The 27,274-nt window shown below is 28.2% G+C and overlaps 1 protein-coding gene across 3 annotated transcripts; it reads left to right on the plus strand.

The window, feature by feature from the left end:
* Window positions 1-185: 185 nt before the first annotated feature.
* LOC119602576 (sporulation-specific protein 15) lies at window positions 186-25,331 on the plus strand. 3 transcript variants are annotated; one of them, XM_037954164.1, is made up of 9 exons: window positions 186-202; window positions 17,136-19,290; window positions 19,381-19,564; window positions 20,644-21,085; window positions 21,165-21,441; window positions 21,512-21,709; window positions 21,778-21,949; window positions 24,582-24,815; window positions 24,908-25,331. In XM_037954164.1, the coding sequence occupies exons 2-9, from the start codon at window positions 17,192-17,194 to the stop codon at window positions 25,151-25,153; spliced, it is 3,852 nt and encodes a 1,283-aa protein (XP_037810092.1). In that variant the 5' UTR covers window positions 186-202; window positions 17,136-17,191; the 3' UTR covers window positions 25,154-25,331. The 3 variants fall into 3 exon arrangements, with proteins under 3 accessions (XP_037810092.1, XP_037810090.1, XP_037810091.1); XM_037954162.1 differs by lacking the exon at window positions 186-202 and adding an exon at window positions 384-808 and having other exon boundaries at window positions 24,908-25,328; XM_037954163.1 differs by lacking the exon at window positions 186-202 and adding an exon at window positions 1,320-1,458 and having other exon boundaries at window positions 24,908-25,330.
* The last annotated feature ends 1,943 nt before the right edge of the window (window positions 25,332-27,274 follow it).

Here is a 27,274-nt window from a genome sequence, read left to right on the forward strand (position 1 = left end):
ATAAATTACCGGTCTGGCATCATGTTGAAAGTGTTGAATTTTTACCTACTAGTTCACCACACTTAGTACGACACATTTATTAGTTGTTTCAAAATGTAGTAGATTTTGTTTAAATTAAATGACTAGAAAACAATTTGTTTATAGATTGTTTTTGTATAAAGTGTTTTTGTTTATTACAGCTAATAACATTTATCTTTGATTGGTAATTGTTATAAAATTATTTTTACTTAACATCACCAAAGTTATAGTAAAAATATTTAGGATGTTTCTATGTAAATTCACCACATTTATTTTGTATTGCAAAGTGGATGAGATAGATTTCAACTTCTGTTTTCTTCTTTCTGTTACTTCTTTTTAATAATTTTCAGTTTTGAGTTGGCCGTTGCGTTAGACATGTGAAAATACATAAACGACGGAAAAGCAATAACAGTATATAATTGTCTTAATTATTTTTATGTATAAATATTTTCTTATTTTTGCGGAAGTGCATAAAGGTGTTGTTTATCTAAATATTTTATTTATAATCGTCAATGTGTTTTAGTGTGAATTTATGCCTTAGCAAAGCGAATAAATTAATTAAATATAAATGTTAAATTTTGCAAAAAAAAAAAAGCAAGAGAACAAGTGAATAGAATTAAAGTAAAATTTTGTCCAAAGACAAAATTGATTTTTCCCATCAAGATTTTTTCTTTTATGAGTACAACAACATCAAAGTTAAGAAGCATTTTCAAGCTTTGGAAGAAGGCGAAAGAAACAACAACATCAATAAAAGGAATAACAAACAAATTAATAATACAAAAGAGAAGATGTAAGATATTCGCAATAAAATTAATGCATGTATGGACATATTTACGAATGTGTGTAACTCAAAAATTATTGACTATTTATCTCTGTATGTATGTATGTATGTATGTACACATTTATGTATTTGTTTGTGTAGTTGTTTATCCCTTCCAATGTGTTAGTAGATTATTTAAAAGAGTGCCTTTGTATATGTTTTAAGCGAATTTGTATTAGACTAACAAAAACAGGATCAAGTTCAGGATCAGCAACAGTCTTTCAGTTTTAGGTCCTTTTATTAATACATACATATTTTACGCCAGCTGTCATTTTTCTTTCTCTCTCTCTCTCTCGCTCTTCATTGTTCTTGTTTTGTTTTAAGTAACAGTGACTGTGTGTACGTATTTTAATTGTTTAATGTATATACATATGTGCTGATTATTTATTGTATTGTATGTATTTTATAGTTGTTTACTTTTTAAATAGCGGTTCTTCTCTATTGTTAAAAATTTTCGCACATTTTCGTTTCAAACATCGTACGACCCTCATGTCAATATTCAGCATCAAAGATTTTTAGTCCTTAGGGGAATACATTTAATAACAAACGTGTCATAGAGCATAAAGAAATAAAGAATAAAAATACGCAAGAAAGGAAGAATTTTATCCCTGTGTTTTAGGGTGAGTTGCAATTAATTGGAATTGTAATTATAGTGCTGTATAAATAAAATATATAGAAAGAAAAATCGATAAATTTTTTTTGGAAAAGTGCATTTGTGATAAAATACAGTGGGTAATACCTATGTCAAAATTTTTAGTTAAAAAGTTATTAAAACAATTATGAACAACTTGTTGAGAACAAAAAATCCCTTTTCACATTTGTTTTATTAAGCCAGACTGGCGCTTTTGTGACGCCATAATTTATATGATTCTGGTTGTTGAAAGTGAAAAAATATGTTCTCAATTGCTACTGCCTACACAGAATTTCAGTTTTAGCCATTTTTGAAGCAAATTAAAAAACATCTGTTTTACTTGTGCTACTTTATATTATTTAACTTAATCTTTGAAGTAATGTTAGATCCAGAAGTTTAAAAAAAGAAGGACACCCACTGTGTCTCATTTTCAAGCCAAGAATGTATTTGTATTCATTCACCTGCCTACTTTTATTTTTCATTCATCCCTCAACATTTTTTTTTTTTTTTGAAATTATTCAATAGCTTACTTATGTATATCTTATCAAGGGATGTCATGTTGTCTACTTATAAGTAATGGCAAACAGCTCATTTATTTCCCTTTAAAATAATTTTTCATACGTATATCAATCACCTAAAACGTAAAAATAGTTAGGTTTTTGATTGCAATTCCAAGTCATTATAAAATTATATACAATAACAGTGATAAAACTGACATGGTTTTTTACCCCATTTTTATATTCTTTATACGTACATATGTATGTACATATTTGCTTAAATAAAAAAATTAACACAAATAAACATTTCGCTTATCTTTGGTCTGATTTAAACGTGAAAATATAAATAAAAATACACAATAAAAACCGAAACAACTGCTAATCAAAAAGTTTACTAAATTGCAAAAATTAAAACACGTTTGATGAGTATCTTAATATGCCCCTACTCGAACACATAACCATATTTCCATACATACATCAATATACATAATTTATTTATTTTAGACAAAATATTAATCAATGTTTGTATACCATATTTACTTCTTTTGTTATAAAAATTAAATTATTCATATATAGTATATACAACTAATAAAATATTTCAGGGATTTGTTTTATTTACATTGTTGAGCAGGTCTGTTAGATGAAAATTATTTCATCTGAGGGATTTCCAGTATGCATAAAAAAATTTATAAAATTTTATTTAAGTTCAATTTTTAAATAAATTATATTTTGTAAACACAACACAAATTGAAATTTCTGGTTAGCTCTAGTTTTTGATGTTTGTTAAATTTTTCGGGAATAAGTCCTTAAACTAATAATGTCCAAAGTTTACACATAAATTATTCTTGTTTAATTTAAAATTTAAAATTTTCTGGCGATGCATCGCTATGCCCTAAATTAAAGTAACAATAGTTAAATTAAATTTTCTATATAAGTGGAATTTTCGTTTAACATTTTCTACAACAAATTTGTTAAAAAACCTATAAATTGAAAATCTGAAATCTGAATTGAAAATTTCCCATTTACATCTATTTCGCAATTGTATTTTTTGTGATTTTCTTAAGATACAAATCAAATTTAATTGAGTTGGAACCAAAATAACTAATAACACTAGTTTACAACTATTTTGTCCTATACAGATTTCTTTATCTAGGCCGTCCTAAATTCCTAAAAAAAAGTCCTAAATTTTATATTGTTGAATTTTTATCTAAAAAAAGTTATTTTTTATGTATGGAGTTTAACAGCGTTCGTTTTGAGAGAGAATTATTTTGATATGGAGTTTGACAGCTTCCGGCAAAACTTTCATTAAAAGAATTCACCTCAGTGAACCGATATAATATTGTTGAGTTGTGTTGTTATCAGGCAAACAAAAATTATCCTCTAAAAAACAAAAACTTGGTCTCATGAAATCCAAAGTTATCGGTTTCATGTCCCAATATAGAATGCTTTATCGAATAAAAAACTATTTAAATAAATTTTTTGCCGTTTTCAAACTAAACAATTTATTTAAAAATTGTAAAACATCAAAATATGCCTTAAAAACTCGGAAAAAATGCCTTATACATGCTACTAAAGTTAAATCATGCAAAATTATGCTCTTATAGGTAAAATATGCAAAAATATACACTAAAAATCAATGCCAAAATTATAAAATTGGTCTGTAATGAGTCCATACGACACACCATAAAAATGCATTTGCTTATTTTGGTTTCCCTGGTTATTATAGAAACAGAAATGTAATTCTCAAATAGGATATACTCTTGAGGAATGTAGACTAATATAAAAATAGTAGATAAAGTTATTGGTTATTTGTAAGGAGATATTGGGAAAGTTTTTATACATATTATGGGACCTGGTAATTCAAGATAACGATATCAGAACTAAGCTAAAAAAGTCGTTTATTTTTGGATATTACAGAACTGGAAGTTTTAAAATGCACTTGATTAGGAAAATTTAGGGTATTAAAGACTTTATTCAATTTCTTTAATTAAAATTATGATAATCAGAAACCAATTTGTTTTAAAACTTTGCCTTAGGTTAACAATGATAAATTTTGTTTTCCTGTGCTCATATTAAGACGTCGTGTTGTCTATTGTCTATAACTTACATATTTAAAGAAATACATATTGTTGTACAATTGAAAACGTCAGTATGAGTATTAACGTCAAAAGTTTGCGTGATCATGTTACTCGTACAGTTGTTAAAGGATTGAATTTCTATTATTTAACAGTTATTAAAGATTAACACAAAAATTATTTTTATTTATATACATTTATGTATGTGTATGTATGAAATACTTAAAATATATTAAAGAAAATATGTTGTTATGGTTTAAAATCTACCATATTATTTGTAATGTTGGTTAGAAAAGGAAAATTAAATAAATAAACATACATAATATGTATGTATGTTGTTATAGTACATTAGGGCAATAACATTTTTTTGCAAATACATATTTAATTTTAAGCAAATACATACATATGTATGTATGTATAAGAAACACAATCTTACTTCTTCTCTGCTTTCAAATAAGTTTTCGCATCAAAATTTATTCTGTACTTTTTACGGCATTTTGATCATATCTTCTATGTCTTTGGACCGTTTTTACAGGATTTGGAAGATAAAAACTACTTTAAATAAACTGACGGACAGACATCTGGTGCGAATGATTTTTTTGTCAAAATGACCCGCGAACACGATTTTTATTATTAATAAGTTTGCAATTTTGTAAAAAATGATCATACCCTAATGAAGATACATACGTATGTACATATGTATGTACATATTTTTAAACATATTATAACTGAAGTTAAACAACAACAAAAGATTAGGACGCATTTAACTGTTAGGAGGTTTCTTAATAAAAAAATTTTACAATAAATAAATAAAACTAAATTAAATTAAATTTAAATTTTATTGATTATTGACAAATATTCAATTGTCATGTAAATATGATGCTAATACCTATTTGAAAAATTTGATGTTTTAAGGAAATTTAATGAAACTATAAAATCGGCTCTAATTCTTTTTCAAAAATTCAAAACAAACTAATACATACATATCTAAAAGTTGACGTAATATTTACATCAAATAAACTAAATTATAGTTTCAAAAATTCTTCAGTAATTCACAATGGATTAAATCTTTAACTTTAAATTTAACACATGTTTAAATCAAATATTTATTATTGGATTATTAATTTTTTGAAATTGGCTAGACAAACCGAAATTGTCAAATATCATTGAACCACAAAATGGGAAAATGGAAGACAAAAATATCTAAAATAAGCACGTACAATTCAAATCTAACACTTTGCTTTTTAAGAGCCAAATGAACTCGATTTTTCTTGTTGCCCGGATGTTTCATACATTTTTAACGAATTCTGGAGACTGCAACAATTTGTTAATTTAAAAGATGCACTCAAAAAAGAAGGGATTAAAATGTATGGTAAACTTTATTTAGATTTAAAATAAACACTTTTAAACTTTTATACAAAAATGTTTGTAGCTAAATTAAAAATAAATAAATAAATATTGTTTTATTTTCATCTTCTTTAATATCGCCTTGGAAATTTAGTCAGCTACGACGTACATACATATGTACATTAAAAGTGTCAACATTTAGTACCATATTTGAATTTGTATTTACATACATATTTAGTTCTGTGTGTATATGTGGGTCTACTTTACCAACATAAAAAATTTAAACAATAAACTAAAACAGAACAATAACAAAATGACAATGAATTTGAGATTGTCCACAGAAGAAGCTCTGTCAGCATTATAATTTTTTTTCATTATTATTATTGTTTTTTGTTGTTGTTACTGTGTAAGTACGTACATACATACATATGTATGTGTTTAGTTTTTAATTAAAGACAAGTCTAAATTAAATTTATATTTGGTCGCTGTTCTCCAATCAAGTCCATAACAAAATATATTTTCTTAGCAAAAAATACACAGAGAAAGAGTGAGAAAGATAAACAGAAAGCAACAAAAACAAAGTGTTTCAAATAAACAAAAAATTAAAATCCATTTACACAAAAAGCGCAAAATATATCGAGATGTTTACGTTAATAGTCAGTTACCTAAAACTTTATAAAGGAATAAATATCTAGCGATACACCACAATTCTTTGGAGCATGAAATGGCAAAAATAAACACACTTACATTATTTCCAGGGAAACCAAAAATATAAATTTTTTCAACATGATTTGTATGAACTAATAATTTCAAAAGTGACAAGTTTTTTGTAAACATACGTACATATCTCAGTATAATTTGTATAATTTTATCGAAATTGATTTCGAAAATTCTCTAATTTTGAGCTTATTACTGGAAAAAGACCTTTAGTTCATAATGAGGAAATTTTTGAAACCTGTTTCGAAAATATTTAAGAACATATTTTATAATTTGTATCAGGATTTTCTGTATGTACATAAGTTAGTACGTGTGTGCATGATAAGTTTGCAATTTTTTTTTTAACATTTGATTAAGCGAATCATAAAAACGAGGGGAGGGCAGGGCATACGTTAAAAAGAACTTAAAGGAAACCACACAAAAGAAGTTGATTTGTGTTTTGTTTGTTTTACTCATCGTCATCATCATCATAACCTACAAACATACGTTAAATGAATATTGGCTTTCACAACACGAGTGTGAGTGTGTAGTTGCATGTGGCGCGAGTTTTAAGTTTCTATTATCTATTTTTCTATTAAATTGTTGTAATATATTTATTAACTTATTTTTACTTTATTAACTAGTTGTGTTACGAAAATAAAAACAATAAAAAAATGCTGAAAATATTTGAGCAAGTATTTACTACTGCTACCTCGTCCCATTGTGATGAATACGTATTTAAACAACAATTTCGTTAATTATTTGTATTATACAAAGTATATGTGTTTTTTCATAACTTCGAAATATTTTAAAACTATGACTGTCTGTTGATTGTCAGTTGGTAGTCACTGATCATACCTTTTCTTTTGATTGTTGATATTTTGTTTGTTTCAAATACGCGTATTTGGCTGGTAATGAAGCATGAAGTTCTTTAGCTTTAGCGGGACTAGTTATTAACACAAATTGTTGAAATTGTTAAAAACAAAAACAAAACTAAATTCTTTTTGAAATTTATTTTAAATGCCATTTTAACATTTGTCCACTAAATGTATAAAAATAATAAAAGCAGGAAATTAAAAATTCAAATATTTATACATTAAATCATTCACAAATAAAGAAAAACTTAAACAGAAAATTGGTAAAAAAGGCAATCAATGAAACTAATAGACCATAAAATGGTAAAAATACGAGTTTATCTACGTACAGACATACATACATACATACTACGTATGTATGTACATTAATAGTAATGTATCCCTTCTTTTTCAATTTGTTTAAAATTATAAAATTTTTTTAATAAATTGTTTAATGCAATGAACATGGTTGCAACTCTTTGATTTATTTATATAATATAAGACTTTTCTTTATATTTTATAGTTTTGGATTTAATTATAACTTAAAACTACTTTTATTAACTAAAAATGTGTTTTTATGCTTTCCTTTCATTATAAATTTCGATATTGCGTTATTTCGTTGGTAAATGCATAAATAAATCCAACTGGGTCCTTATTAAATTCAGAATTGCTTAGTATAGCAATGTACATATGGGCAAATTCAAGTGATCCAACTCGAAAAATCGATTTTGATGAAATTTGCACCAAGGTTAGTAGGTACTATTGGATAGTAGGCCAAACACAAAAAACTATATGACCAAAAATGTTCATCTTTGACCCCCTCTAACTCTGACAATTCTTAACCGATAGAGCTGAAAGTTTGTGTCTGGCCTACTATAGTACTAACCGTGGTGAACATTTCATCCAAATCAGAAGACATCGATTTTAAAAGTTGGGTTTATTCGTTTAAAAAACTGTGTATTATATGGAACAGTTCGTTTATTTTTGCAGTGTGTTAAAGGTTTTTGCAAGATTTATTTGGAAGCCTAATTATTCTCAGTACTTTCAGTTATTAAAGACCGTTAGTGCCAAATGTAGCTCTCTTTTTGTTCTTAACATTAGAAAAAAATCTGACAATGAAATTAAACGTCATTTGCAAAATTGTACCTTCCATCCCACTCATATCTACCCAAGTGACGTGGGTAATAAAATTGACGCCTTACACTTTAATACAAACCTATAAATATTTGATGGATTTTTGAACCAACCCATGTTTGTTTCATTAACAACTAAATTATATGATATCCTTTCCATATACCTACATAACTCCATTCTATGACGTAGGCAAAGGATTTATATTTTTTTATTTAAGAACAAATTATTTTTTAATTAAGTCTGCTAAAATAAAAAATAATAAATGAAGTACATTTCATTGTGTTCAGTTTAAAATAAGTAGTTAAACACATATATATACATACATACATACGTAAACACATACATATGTACGTTTATTTTTTTGTTTGTATTTTATTTTTTATCAGACCTACACTCTCTCTTTTTTTTGAAAAGTTTTTCTTTTCATAAAGAAACGTCGTATCCATGAACTTGAAAGTCATTGCTGGAGACTTGTTTTTCTGCATCACAAACAGTATGATTTTTTATTTTTTGTTGTTTTTGTTGCTGTTCCATAAATTTTGGTTAATTTACAATGGCAACAGCAAGAAAATATTTAGATATAAGTAAAATAAAGCCGCTACCAAAACAACCGACCCACTTCGAATTCTATGCCAGTATGTAAGTCCGTTCATACGTCCGATCATTTCATGTCTGTCTAGCTGGCATGTACATATACATACATAAGTGTGTACATATGTATGTAAGTATAAGTACGTACATATGTATATGCAGCCACGAATGTTACTTTAAGTAAATCTCAAACATAAAAAATAAAGTAATTGCCATGCACGGAATAGCATATGAATGTATACATATGTATTTATGTAGTATAAACAACAATTGCTTTAAATCTTAAGCCCTGTTATTGTCACAAGACAATACGACTGACGTTTATAGCATATTCACGACATTAAATTTACTAACTCACCTTTTTACTTACTAGTGAGTGCTTTTTACGCATGCAAGTTTTCTTTTCTCAAATGAAAGGTATGTATAAGAAGCAAATGCGGCTAACACCACTTTTTTCCTTTTTGAAAAATTTATTTCTTACTTAATATCCAAATCGTTGGATAAATATATACAAATTTGAACTAAATTCACAGAGATCCAAAATTGAGAGCTTGAAACTAAAGATAGAATCGATTAGTTTTGAACAATGATCTGTATTATCTGAAAGTGTATTAGTTTTTAGAATTTGACTGACATATATGTCTGTATTATCTATTTTTTTCATTCAAAAGAAAATTAAACAATCCGTAGGAATTAATAAATACGGGAATTAATTCAACTAGATGGATATCTTTAAGAATGAAATGCCTTTAAAGATTACCATCATACGATAATTCGAGAAACGAAATTGGGAATTAATTCTTCTGATGCTTTTATATCTATGAAATTGAATTTTTGTGAAATTCTTAAATTATAGTTAAAGGAAAAATATAAATTTTTTTATAAATAAATCTTAAAAACAAAACTTTGCAGGAGATACTTATTACATAAGTTCCATAAAGTAAAACATGTTTTTGCTTTGAAAATGTAACGGTAATTGGCAACCTTAAATATCGAGTTTCGCTGAAAGAAAAACGCGAATCGTATATGTTTGTTGTATGTAAACCTTTTCGCGGTTAGAGCGCTATATGTTTAGTTTGTTTTTATCAGGCTTTATTTTTTATAAATTAAATTTTGTGTGCAGAAATTGAAATAATAAATAACCGCAAAAGTAATAATAGAAATAAAAAAATAAAAAAAATATAAGAAATGCAAAGACCTACACACAACTGGAGGTTTAAACAGCCAAGATGGGGTAAATGTGTGGAAAAGGGCGTAAAAGTCCAATAGCACAAACGTACTAAACGGAATGTACGAATGACAGTGTGTGTATGTAGTATTATTGGTTATATTGTAGTGTATTTCTTCTCATACATCAACCATAAGGCGGAAATACGTACAACTTCAGTTCTAAATACATACATACATACATACAATAAAAAAAGCTAAATTCATGCATGTCTGTTTATTGGATTCATAAAATAAAATATGAGGAGTACAAGTCAAATTGAAAAATTCGTATAAAAAAATATTTAGATTTTTTTTATGAAAGTGATGCAGACAGACACAAGTAAAATGTTATATAATTTTGCTAGAATATGGTTGTTTAATTTCATTTATACTTTTTTCGAAAAGTGACGTTAAAGATATTTTACTGTCCATCCCACTTTTATTTTATGTTTGTGTAGGTACATACATACATATCGTCACCTAAAACGCAAACGGCCCTATCAAACATTTTTAAAATTTAACAGGAGAAGCAAAAAACTATTTAAATTGAAAAGTTTGTTTCTATCAGCGCGATTTATTTTTATAAAATAACAAATTGTTTAATGGACTTTTTACCTTTATTATTATATTAAGATACATTTTTATAAATATTAAAAACTAGAAGTAAACATTACCAATTAGAAATGAAAACTGAAAATATTTTGAGGCCAACCCTAATATTCATAGTTCTAAGTAGTATAAATAAATCTCTATAAATTTTGCCGGTTGGGCGGAAAATCATTAGATTTACAATGTGCTTAATGAAATGTGTAGTACGAGTACATGTTTTTATTTTGTTCGAAATGTACGTGGTACTTTGTTGTTGTTGTTGTTTTTATTGTGTTAAATTTGCTGCACATACAGAAATTTGCCTCAATTTGGGGAGCAGCAAACATTAAAAACAACTTCTTTTTTTCCTACTTATTTTTTTGTTTGTATTTGTAGTCGATTTGCCATTTAAAATGTCCCCTTGATTCTTTTTATGTTGGAAATGTTGTTTTTTGTTAAAATTTTAGAGAGGCCGTTTTTAGTAATAGGCGTGTTGCATACATATAGGTTGGTTGATTATTTCGTTTATAATTTTTGTTTTATTTCATTCCATGTTGTTTTATTACTTTTTTTACTTACATTCATATGCACATATCGTCACCTAAAACGCAAAGGGCTCTAACTAATATTGAAGAAGCAAAAAAACTATTTAAAGCGGTATATTGTATACATATGGATGTAGTTTCAATGGCGTGTGGCAATGTCAAAAGTGTCACAAGGTTCTAGAGCAATAGCCCAACCGAAGACCGGCTATCCAGGAAATTTTTAAAAAGGAATCCAAAATGCAACATACACCAAAAAAATATGTTCTTCTTCCGTTCTTAAAATATAAACAATTTTTTCAATACGTTTCTGTTTTAAAAACACAAAGACACTTTTGAAATTGTCATAACATCCATGGACACTAAGACACGTCCATGTGTCATAACGTCCATGGACATTATGACACTGGACATTATAACACCTGTAGTAACTCTGTTAGACTTTATATACACAGAACTGTTTTTGTAGATAGTTAGAGTCAATTTTTTTGGTCATTAATTTTGATGCGAATCAATCAGAATCAATGAAAAGGCAATTTTGAATTTTTTGTTAGTTAGAGATGTTTATATTTTAGGTGACGACATATTGCTAGAATCAATGTATATATGTATGTACATATGTAGTTGATATTGTAGTCGTAGATTTTTCAATTTAATTTAATTACAATTTATTTAGTTTAATATTTGTATACATGTATGAATGTTTATTATGTGGGTAGTTTGTGCAACACATGCAACAAGTTGCTTCAGTACTTACATACGAACACTATTTTGAAAGGCCTTTTAACGATTTTTTATATAAATTGGAGTTTTTGTATTTTTTCGTAAAACTTTATTTTGTTGATTCTTAGAAAATATTTATTTTTATTAAAAAAAAAATATTTTAATTTTTTGTTGTAATGAGAATTTAAAATAGGTAGTATGGCATATTGTCGTGAGAATTTATTTGTAATGTATGTAAATTTGCAAAAAAAAATTATACAATTGGTATTTATTTTAAATTAACTAGAACTTTATTTTGTTCTTTGTCATAACCCAATATGAAGTTTTTTTAATGTTTCTTCTTGTTGCATTAACAATATAATTGAAATAATACATACATATTTTTGAAAGATTTGGAAAATTTGATTTAAGATTACGTATGTAGGTAAACATTCTTGTAAATGTAATCAAAATACAATCACAAGTAAATCGATTTTTGAACATACAAATTCTTTTAAATTCAATCTTAACCATTTACAATTGTTAATATTTATTAAAATCCCCAAATGTTATAAAGTTTATATATTAATTACAGATTTTAATCGATTTATAATTTTTAGGAATTTTACAAAATTTTTGCAGTTTAAAAATATTTTTGATGGTTTCAAATATATTGATAAAATATTGTATATTTACAACTTATATCACTTTCATTCGTAAGTAAGATACTATGTCGAATCGTTTATACCTACCATTAAAACCTTGTCATAATATCAATAGTATAATGAGCATCTGGGTGATTTTAGGAAAACCGAATACGGAAAAGTGGTTAATTTACTTTATTTTTATTAATATGACCATCTGGGTGATTTTGGGATAGTATATGTAAAAGTAATTTTCTGAAGAGGACCTTATAGGGAGGCTATGGTCAAATGTAGACTGTTTTAGCCCATTTTAAATACCATGCAATCTTCAATTTTAGCACTCTAGCTCCTCCAGTTTAGGGACTATTGTCTTTTCAACAGGAAGACAGACGGACGGTCACGGCTAGATCGCACAGTGGTATAGGAAAAAAAAAAGAGGGAAATAATTCGGTAACTTCTAAACGGTTAATCCGATTTTAATGAAATTTGGTATGCACAAAGAGGAGGTGTTGTCGAGTTTAGGTTTTGAATTTGGACCTTATAGGCCAACCAGGGGCCCGGCGGGGGGTCCTCAAATAAGGACACCTCGGCTATGTTAAATTTTTAAAACGATCCTATTTCTTCATTTGAGTTCCGATTTAAAAAAAATTTCGTATATAGAATCTCCTCATCGAGCACTATAAAAAATGTCGTCGTAGCAGTAAATTATCTCTTATAGTTTAGGAGATATTCGCATTTGAATATTAAAATTTTAAAATTTTTACCGTCCTTACTTTAGTTTTTTTGATAATAGCAGGTCCAAATATTTCCGATTTTCGCCATTTTTTTTTTATTTGCTTAACAACAAGTTTATATACCAAGCAGTGAAAGAATTATGTAAAAATCATGACTGAGTCCAAAGTTATAGGCATTTAAATTTAAAAAATTAAAAAAAGGCGATTTTTTGTCATTTTTTTGGGAAAAAAGTATCTTTTTCTTTTTAAGTTATCTAAAAAGTTTCTAAGAAGATGTATATAGAATTTATACTTTTTGGAAAGCTGACTTTACATAAAATACGATAAATGAAACAAAACCTAAAAATTTTTGATACCGAGGGGACCAGGTCCATCCAAAAAAACCCTATTTTTTATGGAAAATTAAATTTTGAGCAAAAATTCTCAAATCGCATAGTCGATATCAAATTATAGTGACCTGTTTTATATGACCCAATAAGTTCTTAATCATTTTGTAACGGGTTTCGATAACCCCGCCCCTGGTATGGATATAATAGGCAAAAAACCAAAAAATCCCATTTTTGGGATTTTTTAAAACTTTTTTGGGAATTCCGGGATTTCTAATAAGAAAATTCGAAATTTTTATTTAATTTTGGATTTTGAGTAAAAAAATCTACCTAACTGTAAAATTTCATCAAAAAATATTCATAAATAAAATTTTTATTGCAATTTGAAAAATTTGTATCTTCGCAAAAACTGAATAAAAAACATTTTTTAATTTTTTTTAAAAAAAGTATTCCGCGAATTTTTTAATTTTCAAAAATTATATACAGTTTTGAAAAATAGACAAAATTACCTTTCCATTGATATATAACATGCCTACCTAATGTTTTTTAAGTGACAAATTAATTAGGGAAAACTCAACATCTTTTAGAAAATTTGCCTAGCACTATTATTTTCATCCATAAGGTTAACTCTTAAATTTGTTACATATATGGATGAAAATAATAGTGCTAGGTAAATTTTCTAAAAGATGTTGAGTTTTCCCTAATTAATTTGTCACTTAAAAAACATTAGGTAGGCATGTTATATATCAATGGAAAGGTAATTTTGTCTATTTTTCAAAACTGTATATAATTTTTGAAAATTAAAAAATTCGCGGAATACTTTTTTAAAAAAAAATTAAAAAATGTTTTTTATTCAGTTTTTGCGAAGATACAAATTTTTCAAATTGCAATAAAAATTTTATTTATGAATATTTTTTGATGAAATTTTACAGTTAGGTAGATTTTTTTACTCAAAATCCAAAATTAAATAAAAATTTCGAATTTTCTTATTAGAAATCCCGGAATTCCCAAAAAAGTTTTAAAAAATCCCAAAAATGGGATTTTTTGGTTTTTTGCCTATTATATCCATACCAGGGGCGGGGTTATCGAAACCCGTTACAAAATGATTAAGAACTTATTGGGTCATATAAAACAGGTCACTATAATTTGATATCGACTATGCGATTTGAGAATTTTTGCTCAAAATTTAATTTTCCAAAAAAAATAGGGTTTTTTTGGATGGACCTGGTCCCCTCGGTATCAAAAATTTTTAGGTTTTGTTTCATTTATCGTATTTTATGTAAAGTCAGCTTTCCAAAAAGTATAAATTCTATATACATCTTCTTAGAAACTTTTTAGATAACTTAAAAAGAAAAAGATACTTTTTTCCCAAAAAAATGACAAAAAATCGCCTTTTTTTAATTTTTTAAATTTAAATGCCTATAACTTTGGACTCAGTCATGATTTTTACATAATTCTTTCACTGCTTGGTATATAAACTTGTTGTTAAGCAAATAAAAAAAAATGGCGAAAATCGGAAATATTTGGACCTGCTATTATCAAAAAAACTAAAGTAAGGACGGTAAAAATTTTAAAATTTTAATATTCAAATGCGAATATCTCCTAAACTATAAGAGATAATTTACTGCTACGACGACATTTTTTATAGTGCTCGATGAGGAGATTCTATATACGAAATTTTTTTTAAATCGGAACTCAAATGAAGAAATAGGATCGTTTTAAAAATTTAACATAGCCGAGGTGTCCTAATTTGAGGACCCCCCGCCGGGCCCCTGGTTGGCCTATAGGGTCCAAATTCAAAACCTAAACTCGACAACACCTCCTCTTTGTGCATACCAAATTTCATTAAAATCGGATTAACCGTTTAGAAGTTACCGAATTATTTCCCTCTTTTTTTTTTCCTATACCACTGTGGATCGTCTTAGAAGCTTATAAGGCATCAAAATAAATACACACATAGTTATATACTTTTAGATCTACGATCGATATTTCGATGTGTTACAAACGGAATGGCAAAATCAATCCTTCAAGCTTTTGATGTTGGGTATAAAAATAAAAACAAGTAAGAAAGTATGATCGGCAGCATCCGACTTTATATTAGTACATACGAGTTAATTCTATAGTTACATAAATACATATGAATACTTTAAATTGGGTGTAGGAGATTATTGTTTATTACAAACGCATAATATTATCACTACAAAAGTGCTGTGGGATATAATTAATCATATAAAAAATTATAATTGCAACAAGTGTCCCCGTTAATTTTAACGTCATATTACATATTGGCAAATAACATTTGTAAGTACATGCATATAAATAAATGAATATTAACCAAAAATCCAATTCTATTGTATGCATTTAATGTCTTTGTTTGGATCGCATAAAAAGACAAAATAAATAATAATCTTTTCATGAACTCAATTCATTAAACAACCTGATTTAATTTGTTTTTGCTTCTTTTCACGTTTTCATTTTTTTGTAGTCATACATACATACATACATACATATGTATGTACATAATTGTTATAAATAAAAAAAGTAAAAAATCACGCTAGTAAAATTGCAATAGTCACACCAAAAAATAAAATAAATTAAAAAACTACAAACATACATGTATGTAGAGGTACGATGTACCTACATAAAATAACCCACAAATGTTTTAAGTTTAACATGTATGAATTTATACCTCATGTCATTCGAATACAAATACAACAACAAACAACAATTAAATGATGAAAAACTACAGGCATCAAAGAGCCCATTTGTATTGATCAAAATCGACCTTAAAACACTCTACAGTAATGCAATATGCTAAGATTGGCAACAGATACCGCTATTGCCGTTGATAACGTGTAAATACAATTTGGATATGGATTTCAGTATACCTAGACTGATACTTTACATTCTCTAAGTATAATAGAATTGTAAATGTAAATCTATTAAAAATTGAACAAAGTTGATCTAGGTCATGTCATTTGTCTACCATTACCATTACCAGTACTACTGCTGCTACATAATTGTGATAGGGTGTCAAAAGCGAATGTAGTTCATTCGTTGTTAATGTTTTTTTTGCGTTTGTGTACTTAAGGACCTGTTTTGCGGTTGTTGCTGCTTTGTTCGAATTGTTTGTAATAGTTTTTCTAATAGATAAACAAATGTGTTAAAAACTATTGGCCCAATCATCTTTGTATGTAACTTGACCGTAAAAACCAAAACTTACATATTTGTTCTGCATAAATGCATTAACACCATCAAAATGAGAAACAGAGACAAACAGATTCATATTCCTGCCAAGATTTTTGAGGGCTTCCTAGTTTACATTTTTTATGATCATGTCTATATAATTTCTATGAATAAAGATCTATAAAAAGCACATCGGAATATGTTTGACTTTAGTAAAAAGTGCGTGAGTTTTGTTTTAATTTTTCTATTATACAAACAGACATTTTTTGTTTATTTTGAATTTTTATCATTTTTATTTTAAATATTACACACACACAGAAAATGTACTCAGTACACAGTCAGCAAGTTTTGCCAGCATTTGGTGCAGAATAAATAATCACATTTGTATAAAAAACTGACCTACAACAACAATTCCAGAATTATATTATTTCACTTAGGAAAATTTTGCATTATTGCCAACTGTTAATTTCGTATTTTCTTATTTAAGAAATAAATTAAACCATTTCCTTCTCATAACATTTTAAAATTTTCTGTTTTGCAGATCTGAAAAATGAATTGAACTGATTGAGGAGAAAAAAAAAGAGCAAAATCTTAAATATGTCTGCTATTCTTTTTAATCCGGAACAGGATTTGAACTCAACATCCTCAACACACAACGATTCTAACACTTCCATAGACAACAACTTATCTTCTACTTATCGCGATAATGAATCCCAACAGAAACAAAAACTGGATCGACCCTGCTCTGCAATCTATGAGGATATTTTAGACTCAAAAATGAATGGTCTAAAAATCCATGCAGATGCCGAAGATGAAGTAGAACCTACCCTTAATGTTAGCAATGGTCAAAACTATTGTGATGGCAGCGATAGTGGCGTGGAAATTACAAACAACGTCAATGTCACATTACAACGGGCATTAAGTAATCAGAGTGGTGGTTATGCGAGCAGTACACAAGGTGGTATGGATGACACCACCCAGGGTATAAATTTGTCTTGTAATTCGAGCATGATTAGCTGCAGTTCGGATGTATATGATTCGAAACAACCACACATTTTGGCGGGTACCAATATAAATGGTTGTCGTTCTTCGAATAATTATGAATGTTGCAGCGAGAATGGCAGTGAAAGTAGCTCCATAGCAGGGCATACTACCATGGCCGTGCGTAGAGTAAATAATCACAATAATGTTAAGAAAAAAGTGGCCATGTTTGAACCGTCAATGCACGAAAGTCTCATTATGAAGAGTAAGAGTTCCTCGAAGGAAGTAACGGTTGTTTCAACTCCAGCCCAACAACAGAACAGGCCACGTTTAAGTGGCTTAAAACGAGCTGTTTCGTTGCCTCGACCCACTCAGGGTACAGCTCAACAGGTACGAGAACGTTTAAGTGATAAAATGCACAATAATTCGAAGATCAACAACAATTGCTTGACTCCTTATCGCAGTACCCAACCTCGTACTCCACAAGGAAAACCCCAAAAACCCGAAACTTTACCCAGCCAATTGAGTCGCACGACTTCGATGAGTATGCAACGTTTAATACAGCGTACACCTTCTTTAAGCAGGGCTCGTACACCATCAACTCCCGATGATGGACGGTGGCCCGGAGTTACTAACTCCAGATCTACGACGGCCAGAAGAGGTTTGTCCGTTACTCCTGATTTGTCTTCTGTGAAAATGCGTTCTAGCATGATGGCTAGCATGGAAATTAAGTCATCATCATCCAGTCCGTATGGTACCTTACCCCGCAGGCGTAAACAAAAATCAGTGGAAGATCTTACAGGACGTAGTTCAAGAAGTAGTTCCATTACTAGAGAATCCCGAATGACTTCATCGGTCATTATGACTTCACGTAAAAGTTTGGCTACTTCCTATGCCACCAGTTCCAACAGCACGCCTACACAACATAAAACCATGACCTCATCCTTAAGCTTATCCAAAACATCTTCCCTAAGAAAGCCTCAAACGCCTTCTTGCAAAACTAGAATATATCACGAAACGGGCTCTCAAACTGCATTAACTAATAGCGATATTGAAAAAGCTTTTGCTGGTGTTGTTCTTTCCGCCCGTTCTGTAGAATCGGTGGAACAGAAGGATCAAGAAACCCACGCTGAGATAAGAGATCAAGAAATGGAACGTTTACGAGATGAAGTGCGACACTTAGCCCAGCGCGAGCAAGATCTTACGGTAAAACTCAAGAGGGAAAGAGAAGAAAAATTAGCCATGCAAAGGGAATTACACATGAACACCGAAAAGGTTATGGGTCTTCTAAACCTGGCACGCATAGCGGGGAATGGCAAAATATTGGATGCCGGAACTCCCACTTCCGATGAGGGAGAATCAAATCAAGATAGTCTTCTTATGTTAGAATCACAGATACAAATGTCCGGCCATGAGCTAATTGAACGTCAGCAGGAAGTTGGTCAACTGAGAAAATTATGTCGATCTCTTCAGGCAGAAATGGAGAGATCTCTCATGCAACAAGAATGCTTAATGCAGGAAAAGGCTGCCATTGAACAAGAATCTAGTGAGTTGCAAGATTTCTTGCAACACGAAAAGGCTGCCATGTGTGATGCTCTCAAGGATCTGGAAACGGAATATCAACAATGTCAACAGCAATTATCCAGCAAAGATGAGGAAGTAAAGGTGTTAAGGGACGAATGCAGACATTTGGTGCGGTTAAATGAACAGAGAAGGTGAGTGTATTATGCATGAATCTCGTTTATTAAGAATACAAAATTAAGTACAGTGTAATTAATTTAACCTTCCGTTATCTTCCTCCCTAGACAAGAAAATCGGATGTTACAAACTAAATATGCTGCCTTGGAATCAAAATCAAAGGAACTGATTATGCAACAAAATGCCTCAGTTTCAGGAGCTACAGCTGCTTTATCTGGTTTACATGCACGTTTGGATAATTTGGTAGAGCAGTTAGTGTTCTCATACAATATATCCGAACAAGATTTGGAGGTATGTTGGAAATCTAAAGTATTTATGCTCTAAATAATATTTCTATGCTATATGGTAAAGTATGAAGGATCTAGATGATAGACAATTTTTCGCTAAGCATTTAAATCTCTTAATAACTGATAAAATATGAATTCATTACGGTATGTAACTATTTTCATATAACAGAGACTATTATAATTCGTTGACCAGTCATCTAAAGAAGATTGAAATTTTTCGTTAAAAGTTTTCAATTAATATACATTTTTTATTAATTGTTTCGAGAGATCGTTAAACCGAAATGTTACTTATTTTTCATATTCGTAATTCATATTCCAACCAGGTAAAAACAATGTATGTACATATGCCGTTTTCATACGGAAAATAAAATATTATGTCTAAACCTTTTCCATTATATTAATATTTAATACAATAAGGATAGATTATTTATTTACAAAACAACGCAAAATAACGTATCTTGTCCAAATTTAGTAATTTAAATATTATTAAACAAGATGCTAGATAAATTTTTCTATATAACAGAGTCTATCATATATCATTAATCAGATCATTCGATTCATATATAAATACATATATTTTCATAGTAGTAGTAATAAAGATTGTTAAAGTCTTGAAATTAATTGTGTTTAAAATAATGAAATCTTTGTTTGTTCCATTACATTTTCCACAGCAAAGCAGCAGTGAAGATGAACAAGTCTTACACTGACACTGTCTATTAAAATTAAGTAGGGTGGGTTGGCTTTTTAACAATTTGATCATTTTCTTTAAAGGACTTTTAAGCTTGAAATTAGAAAAAAAATTGATATAGTGAAACAAAAAAGTATTCAATTTAAAAAGCATGCATATATTCATGAATAAGCGTAGAAGGCAATAATATACTTAATATCTACATAATATTATTCCCATAAAATATATATTTAATCATCAATTCAGACAATCAATTGGTGTAGTTAGTTGAGCAAAAAAGTTTATTAACAGAAAACAACAAAACTAAAATGTTTGGCTTATTACTTTTATATATCACTTGTAAACAAATATCTTACAAAATCGCATTTATTAATATTTAATCCTTGTTTTTTTAGGATATTGGTTTTCAAAATGATACACAAACAAATGTCAGTGCCAGTGGTGAAAATTCATTGGATTGTGAAACATCATCCGTGAAATTAACCCTCAATGGTCATGAAGTTACACAAACGCAGCAACATCCACAAACACTTAATTTTGCACAGGCTCAAAATCATAACCATCATCACCATCACACACAGTTCCAATTGAATTCGGCCAGTGATGGTTCTTTGTCACCACAAAGAAATCAATCATTTATAGCGGCTGTTATTAGTGCCATACGAAATGCCACAACCCACTCGGGCAAACGACTGCTAGTAAGACATAATAAACGACACAGTGCTGGTGGAGGCAACGGTGGTCTACACCATCATCATCAACCGCATCAGCATAATCAATTAAATATGAATAGTCACAATAATAATCATCAACAAAATATTAATGAGAATAATGGAGGTAAGTAATGGTGTAATCAAAACTATACTTTAATGACGATAACCTCGTATAACAATATGTATTTTTTTTCATCCCACAGACGATTCAGATTCTACAGAAATGTTGGATTCTGAAACAGAACCTTGTCTAATGATGGACAATGTTTTGGAAGATGTGCCCATGCCAGATTCACACTCCCATAACATGGTATCATCTTGTACGGGAATGATATCACAAATAGAAATACCCTCAGAAATTCTTAATGTAACAACAAATGATGAATCTTTGCAAAACCTTTCACAAGCCATTGTCAATCGACAGAATATGGAATCACAAGTAAATGTGTTAGGAGTGCACAAAATGAATTTCCAATTAAAGTAAGTAGTAAATCCATGTCAAAACATTTCAGAATTGAGAATATTTTCTTTATTTCCTTCTCAATGATAGTGACCAACCAAGTTGTACGGAAGAAATGAGTTGCCATGATTCAGTGGCTGAAATGCCCTCCTTAGTTGAATATTCGGTTACTCAAGCCGTAGTTGACCAGGTCATAGAAGTAGACAGTTTAGTTACTAAATTATTAAAGGTTTTGCGTCTCATACAATTGGACAATGACAACTGTATTCAACAGTTAATCATGGATAAGTAAGTTGTTAAATTATAAAATATTTGTGAGTTATGCAGCTAAGAGCTCAAGTTATTTTTTTCTTTAGAAATAAATTACAACAAAACAAAGAAGACATGTTGGAAAAAATTAAAGACTTGCAAGATGTTAATGTTAAACTACAAGATGAGCTAATGGATGCCACCCAAGAGTTAATGTTAAAGAATAACGATTTATCAAATACCAAAGCAGAAATCCAACGTCATCGTAATGAAATTGATGTAAGATTTTAAACATTTCATTAGAAATTACAAGTAGTATTAGACTCCCTTACAATTATTGTATAAAACAAATAATACTTTATCCATATCCAAACATATACATGCATAATTACAAACATACATAGGCATACATACATATGGGCAATTTCGTGTCAAGTGACCCAACTTTAAAAATCGATGTCTTCCGATTGGATTGGATGAAATTTGCACCAAGGTTAGTACTATTGGATAGTAGGCCAGACACAAATTTTAAGCTCTATCGGTGAAGAACTGCCGGACTTAGAGGGGGTGTAAGTTGAACATTTTGGCCATACAGGGTTTTATTCCAATCAGTGTAACTTTTTACCTAATGGTCCTAGCAGAAATTGTCCAAAGGAGTTCAGATAACTATTACTTCATTGTTTTCAAAAATATTTTTTAATTGTTTTTTTTTTTTTTAATTTAAAAAAAAAACAATAAAAACGTCCATTTTGAAAAAATGTGGGAAAATTAAGTGCCAAATATTGAAAAAAATGTTATTCTAAAGTTAAAAATATTGTTTTTGATAGATATCCTACTCGAATCCCATTATAGGACTATAAAGTCCTATATAGAAATTGTCTAAGCTTCTTTTGAGCAAAAAAGGGTCCATTTAAAAAAATTAAATTAAAAAAAAATTGAAAATAATGAAGAAAGCTATCCGTACTCCTTTGGACAATTTCTGCTATCATCAATAGGTGAAAAGTTACACTCATTTTAATAAAATTCTGTATGATCAAAATGTCCAACTTTTACCCCATCTAAGTCCGGCAGTTCTTGACCGATAGATCTTAAAATTTGTGTCTGTCATACTATTCAATAGTACTAATCTTGGCGCAAATTTCATCAAAATCTATTTTTTGTTGGGCCGATTTTGAGTTGGGCCACTTGACATGAAATTGCACATATATTTAATTTTAAGTTAAAAACACTCACACACCATCCCTTTGTTCCTTTCGTTTATACGATTTTTACGCTATACAAATTTTTAGTATCATTATTATTGCGGTTAACTGTATGTTTTTTGAAAATGTATTTAGAATTACATATTTACAATAAAATATTTTTTGCATATTTTTGTATCCTCTCTTATTTGATTTCTACTATTTGGTCTCATATTTTTATTCACTTATCAATTCTCTTAAATAATTTTGTTTTATGCGAGTATTTATTATTTAATTTTTTTTTTTTATAATTAAAATTTTGTTATTTAAAACTATTGTATTTTTCCATTGTAATTTAAAATTTTTATTGTACATTTCTTTTTATACTCTATGCACTTATATACCATATTTTAAATATTATTTTTGATTTTTAATAAAAACAAAATACAAATTTATTTTTTTTTTTGTTTTATTATTACTTTTTTAAAAATGATATTTATTTTAAAATATAGAATTCTATGAATAGCTGTAAAAACTGCCAGTTCGAAATATTTTATTTTTGTTAAGAATTTTATGAATTAAATATAAAATAAAACAAATTTTTAGTTCCCGTTAGTTTAACAAGATTTTAAGTTTTATTTTGCAATAAATAAGAAGAGTTGTCTAAAGTTGTATAAAAACTTTCAATTACAAAATTGATCTAATGTATTTTCGTCAACTATGTGAACAATTCTTACTTACAAACTACAGTATTATGGTTTAAACTAGGTTCAAAAATTGTTTCTGCATTTTCTTGATTAATACAATTTTCTTAAAAATACACCTTACAGAGAGGAAAAATAATATATAAAATATTAATGTTCTTTCTGAAAATTGTTAATTTAAGAAATTTTTGTGAAAATTAATGCAAACGTTCAAGATAAATTAAAAAAAAAACTCAAAAATCGTCGACCTTAAATAAAAAAACAGCATTGTGAACATGTAAGTATTTTTCCAAAAAAGAATTGAGATTTCAACTTTCCAAGTATTCAAACAATTAAAGCGATAATGAAATTTGCGGCACTTAATATAGCTTTACAGACATCCATTAAGATTTTAGGCTTTTGTTTATATTTATTTATCATTACTTTCGTATGATTTATAACATTATTGCTTTTTATCATTTTGTTAAAAATGTTTTAATTTAAATAATTACCTAGTAAATAATAATATGATAAAATAATGTTGTTAAATGTTGTAGTATGTGTTTTATTATTTATGTTTTAGCTGAAATTACTTAAAAACTTTATAACGCAGTAGTAGTAGTAGTACATACTTACTTATCACCCTAAAATCCCCGCATCATAAATAACTTATTACCGAAACTAAAATGAATGAAACCTCTTTTTTTGTACTATAAATCATTAAACCAATCATTCAATAAATCTTAAAAATCTTTGTAATGCAATCAATCAATCATTCCATTATAAAAATATGTATAAACCATAAACAAAATTCATGATCATCAAAAAACATTTTGCCATCACAACTTATCACCATTCATCGTCTGTCTCACCATCATGAATGAAAACAACAAATAAATGATAATTCTATAACTTGTCGTAATCGTATGTATTAAATATTTCATTAAAACAAAAAACACACAGAAGAAATCCCTATTTCGTTAATTAAAAGTAAATAAATAAAGTTAATATTTAAATAAAACAAACAAATACCTTCATACAAATTAGCGTTTAACCGAGGACATCTGTAATTTGAGCACGTTGTGTAGTAACTATCGCAAACTATCACCCAGCACTGAATTGCCCCAATTCCCCAATTTGAATTTATCGTTACAATCGGAAATTGTTGATAATCAGGATGAGATTGGAGGCATTATAAATTTGCTCAAAATGTGGCAAGCAGATGGTCAACTAAAAGACAATAGAATACAACAATGTATGGCAAACATTTTAGAATTAAATGTATGTAACTAAACTTGTCATTAAACTTATTAACTTAACCATAAAATCTCTTTTAATATACATATTTATTTCTATTTATATTTCAATTTCAGTCCTCCCACAAAAATCACAACAATGTAATACATCCCTTAAATGAACGTTTACGCATCTATGCCAATCAATTGGAAAACATATTAACGGTATTAAATACCGCCAGTCCTCAGTTAATTAGTGATAATCCTGCTTTACAACAGTTACACAAGGATTTGGAAATTGTTAAGCTTAATGCAAATTGGTCCCAACTGTTGAATGAGACCGAGACTCCTCATAATTATAATGAAGATATAAATGCCAATTAAATGAACGTTTTTATTATAAAAAAAAACAAGAAACAAACAAAAAATCCAAAATTATTTACAAAATTTACGTCCAAGAATTTATGAAACGGAAAAACAAAAATTATCTAAAAATTATTCAAAATTTACAGTATTTTTAGCTTTTAAACATAAATTATATTCAATTATTTTATTTAAAAAACACAAAAAGGTATTTAGCTAAGTATTAAACTAAAACAAAAGAAGTTTAATTTTATATTAAAGTATTTTGCCAGAATTTGTAAAAAAATTGCCAAAAAAAAGTTATTAAAGAAAACATGAATGCTCTTTGAAATATTGAAATAAAAAATGTATCTATTTGAAATATGTATGTGTGTCCCTTAATTGTTCTAACTAAATACCTCCTTCATAATAAATTTAAAAGTTTCTAAAGGGTTTAAATACAAAATTTAAATTATGAATTCTTATAATAAAAATATATATTTTTTTCGAACACATTTTCGAACACTTTTGGGAATCCAAATGATCTGGATATTGTTTATACAACTTTCAAAAAAAGTTTAGAATTGGCAAAAAATCCCAAAAATCGTTTGCAAATCTTAAAAAATTTCAATATTATTTGCGCAAAAATGTATTTTTCAATAACTAAACTTATCTTAAACTATTGCAAATTGATTAAATTGACAGCACGTAAATAATTAGATTAAATCTATTAAAACTAGAGCTATAGTTATAATTTAAAGCAAAAAAGCTCAATAACAATATTTTATGTATCAATTTGAATTTCAAAGTTTATTAACAACTCAATTTTATCCTTTTATTTGAAAACAAAAAAAAATATTTAAATTAAAAAAACGCGTTACTGTTCCAAAAAACGCGTTAATGTTCCAAAAACAGCTGTTCATACGAAATGAACAGCGAAATAAAAAAAGAATACAAAGCTTTTAGCTGATTTTGAATTGTAGCCGTTTAATTTTATTAAAAAAACATAAATTATGTAGTTAAATAAAATAATGAAAAAGAATAACGAATTTTGTTGTTTAAATAAATAATAAATATAATGTATTTTTATGATTGATTAATTTAAAATGAGTTTTATTTTTAGGAATTGTAATATAATAATCTTAGTTTTAAACATTTACTCGAAACCACATTTTGGCCACGGGTTCGTTCAATTTTGCCACTTTTTTCTCGAATACTTTCACAATTTTCGTCGGAACTAACCAGTTATAAATTTATATAATCTGTATAAAGATAACAAATCTCAACATTTGGTTGTATTAAATACATATATTTAACACCTTAAAACTAAACTTTGCACGCACTAATCAATATTCCATACCAAACTATAATTAAAACCCGTACAAAACATTATGGATATACTAAAAAGGTCCTAAACGAACTCATAAGAATAATAAACTAATGTATGTATACCACCTACATACCTATGTATATATTAGGGTGGCCCCAAAATAGAAGTTGTGGAAACAGTTACACGATTTCACATAAAAAATATTGTATTTGCTGTCGCGCCTTCTTTGTAAATTATATTTTGAATGTTTTTGTTTACATTATTGTAAAAACTTTAAAAAAGGACCTTTTTTATCCTTTGACCCAGCTCACCAAATATTGTCCCCAGAACAAACATTTTGAGAAGCTTTATCTTACCGGTGTCACCCTAATGTACATACCTACATACGTGAACATGTTAAATTCATTAAAATTAAAACTGAAACCTATTTAAAATTAACTAAACGTTTTAAATTATTTAAATTTGTATATACATACATATGTATATACTACATAAGTATGTAGGATATTACATACATACAAATGTATTGAAATTATTTTTGGAACAAAATTAAAGTCACACGTAACAAGTAAAAATTTAAAATTTGTGCAGGTAAGTTAACAAAAATCCTAATGCATTCATATTCGTGGAATCAGAAGAAGGAGTATGAGCCTTAAGTTGTATACATACATATGTATATCTTACAAAAATACAGAAAAATACACAGGTTGTTTTACAACCGAGAGATCAACCTTTAATTCCTTAAATACATTTAGTACCTGGCACCTGGACTAAAACTAAAGAGCAGTTACGTGTAAAATCAAAACAAAAGATTGGATTTTAAAAGGTTTCCC

This window comes from Lucilia sericata, unplaced genomic scaffold (assembly GCF_015586225.1).
Source record: "Lucilia sericata isolate MDLA Ls3-8-SP2 unplaced genomic scaffold, ASM1558622v1 Contig000242F_arrow, whole genome shotgun sequence".
NCBI classification, from domain to species: domain Eukaryota; kingdom Metazoa; phylum Arthropoda; class Insecta; order Diptera; family Calliphoridae; genus Lucilia; species Lucilia sericata.

Excerpts from the sequence above, each read along its gene's own strand:
- LOC119602576 (XM_037954164.1), top strand. The coding sequence starts at position 17,192 with ATGTCTGCTATTCTTTTTAATCCGGAACAGGATTTGAACTCAACATCC. Across the intron at positions 19,565-20,643 it reads TATCCGAACAAGATTTGGAG|GATATTGGTTTTCAAAATGA; the intron begins GTATGTTGGAAA and ends TTGTTTTTTTAG. Across the intron at positions 21,086-21,164 it reads TATTAATGAGAATAATGGAG|ACGATTCAGATTCTACAGAA; the intron begins GTAAGTAATGGT and ends TTCATCCCACAG.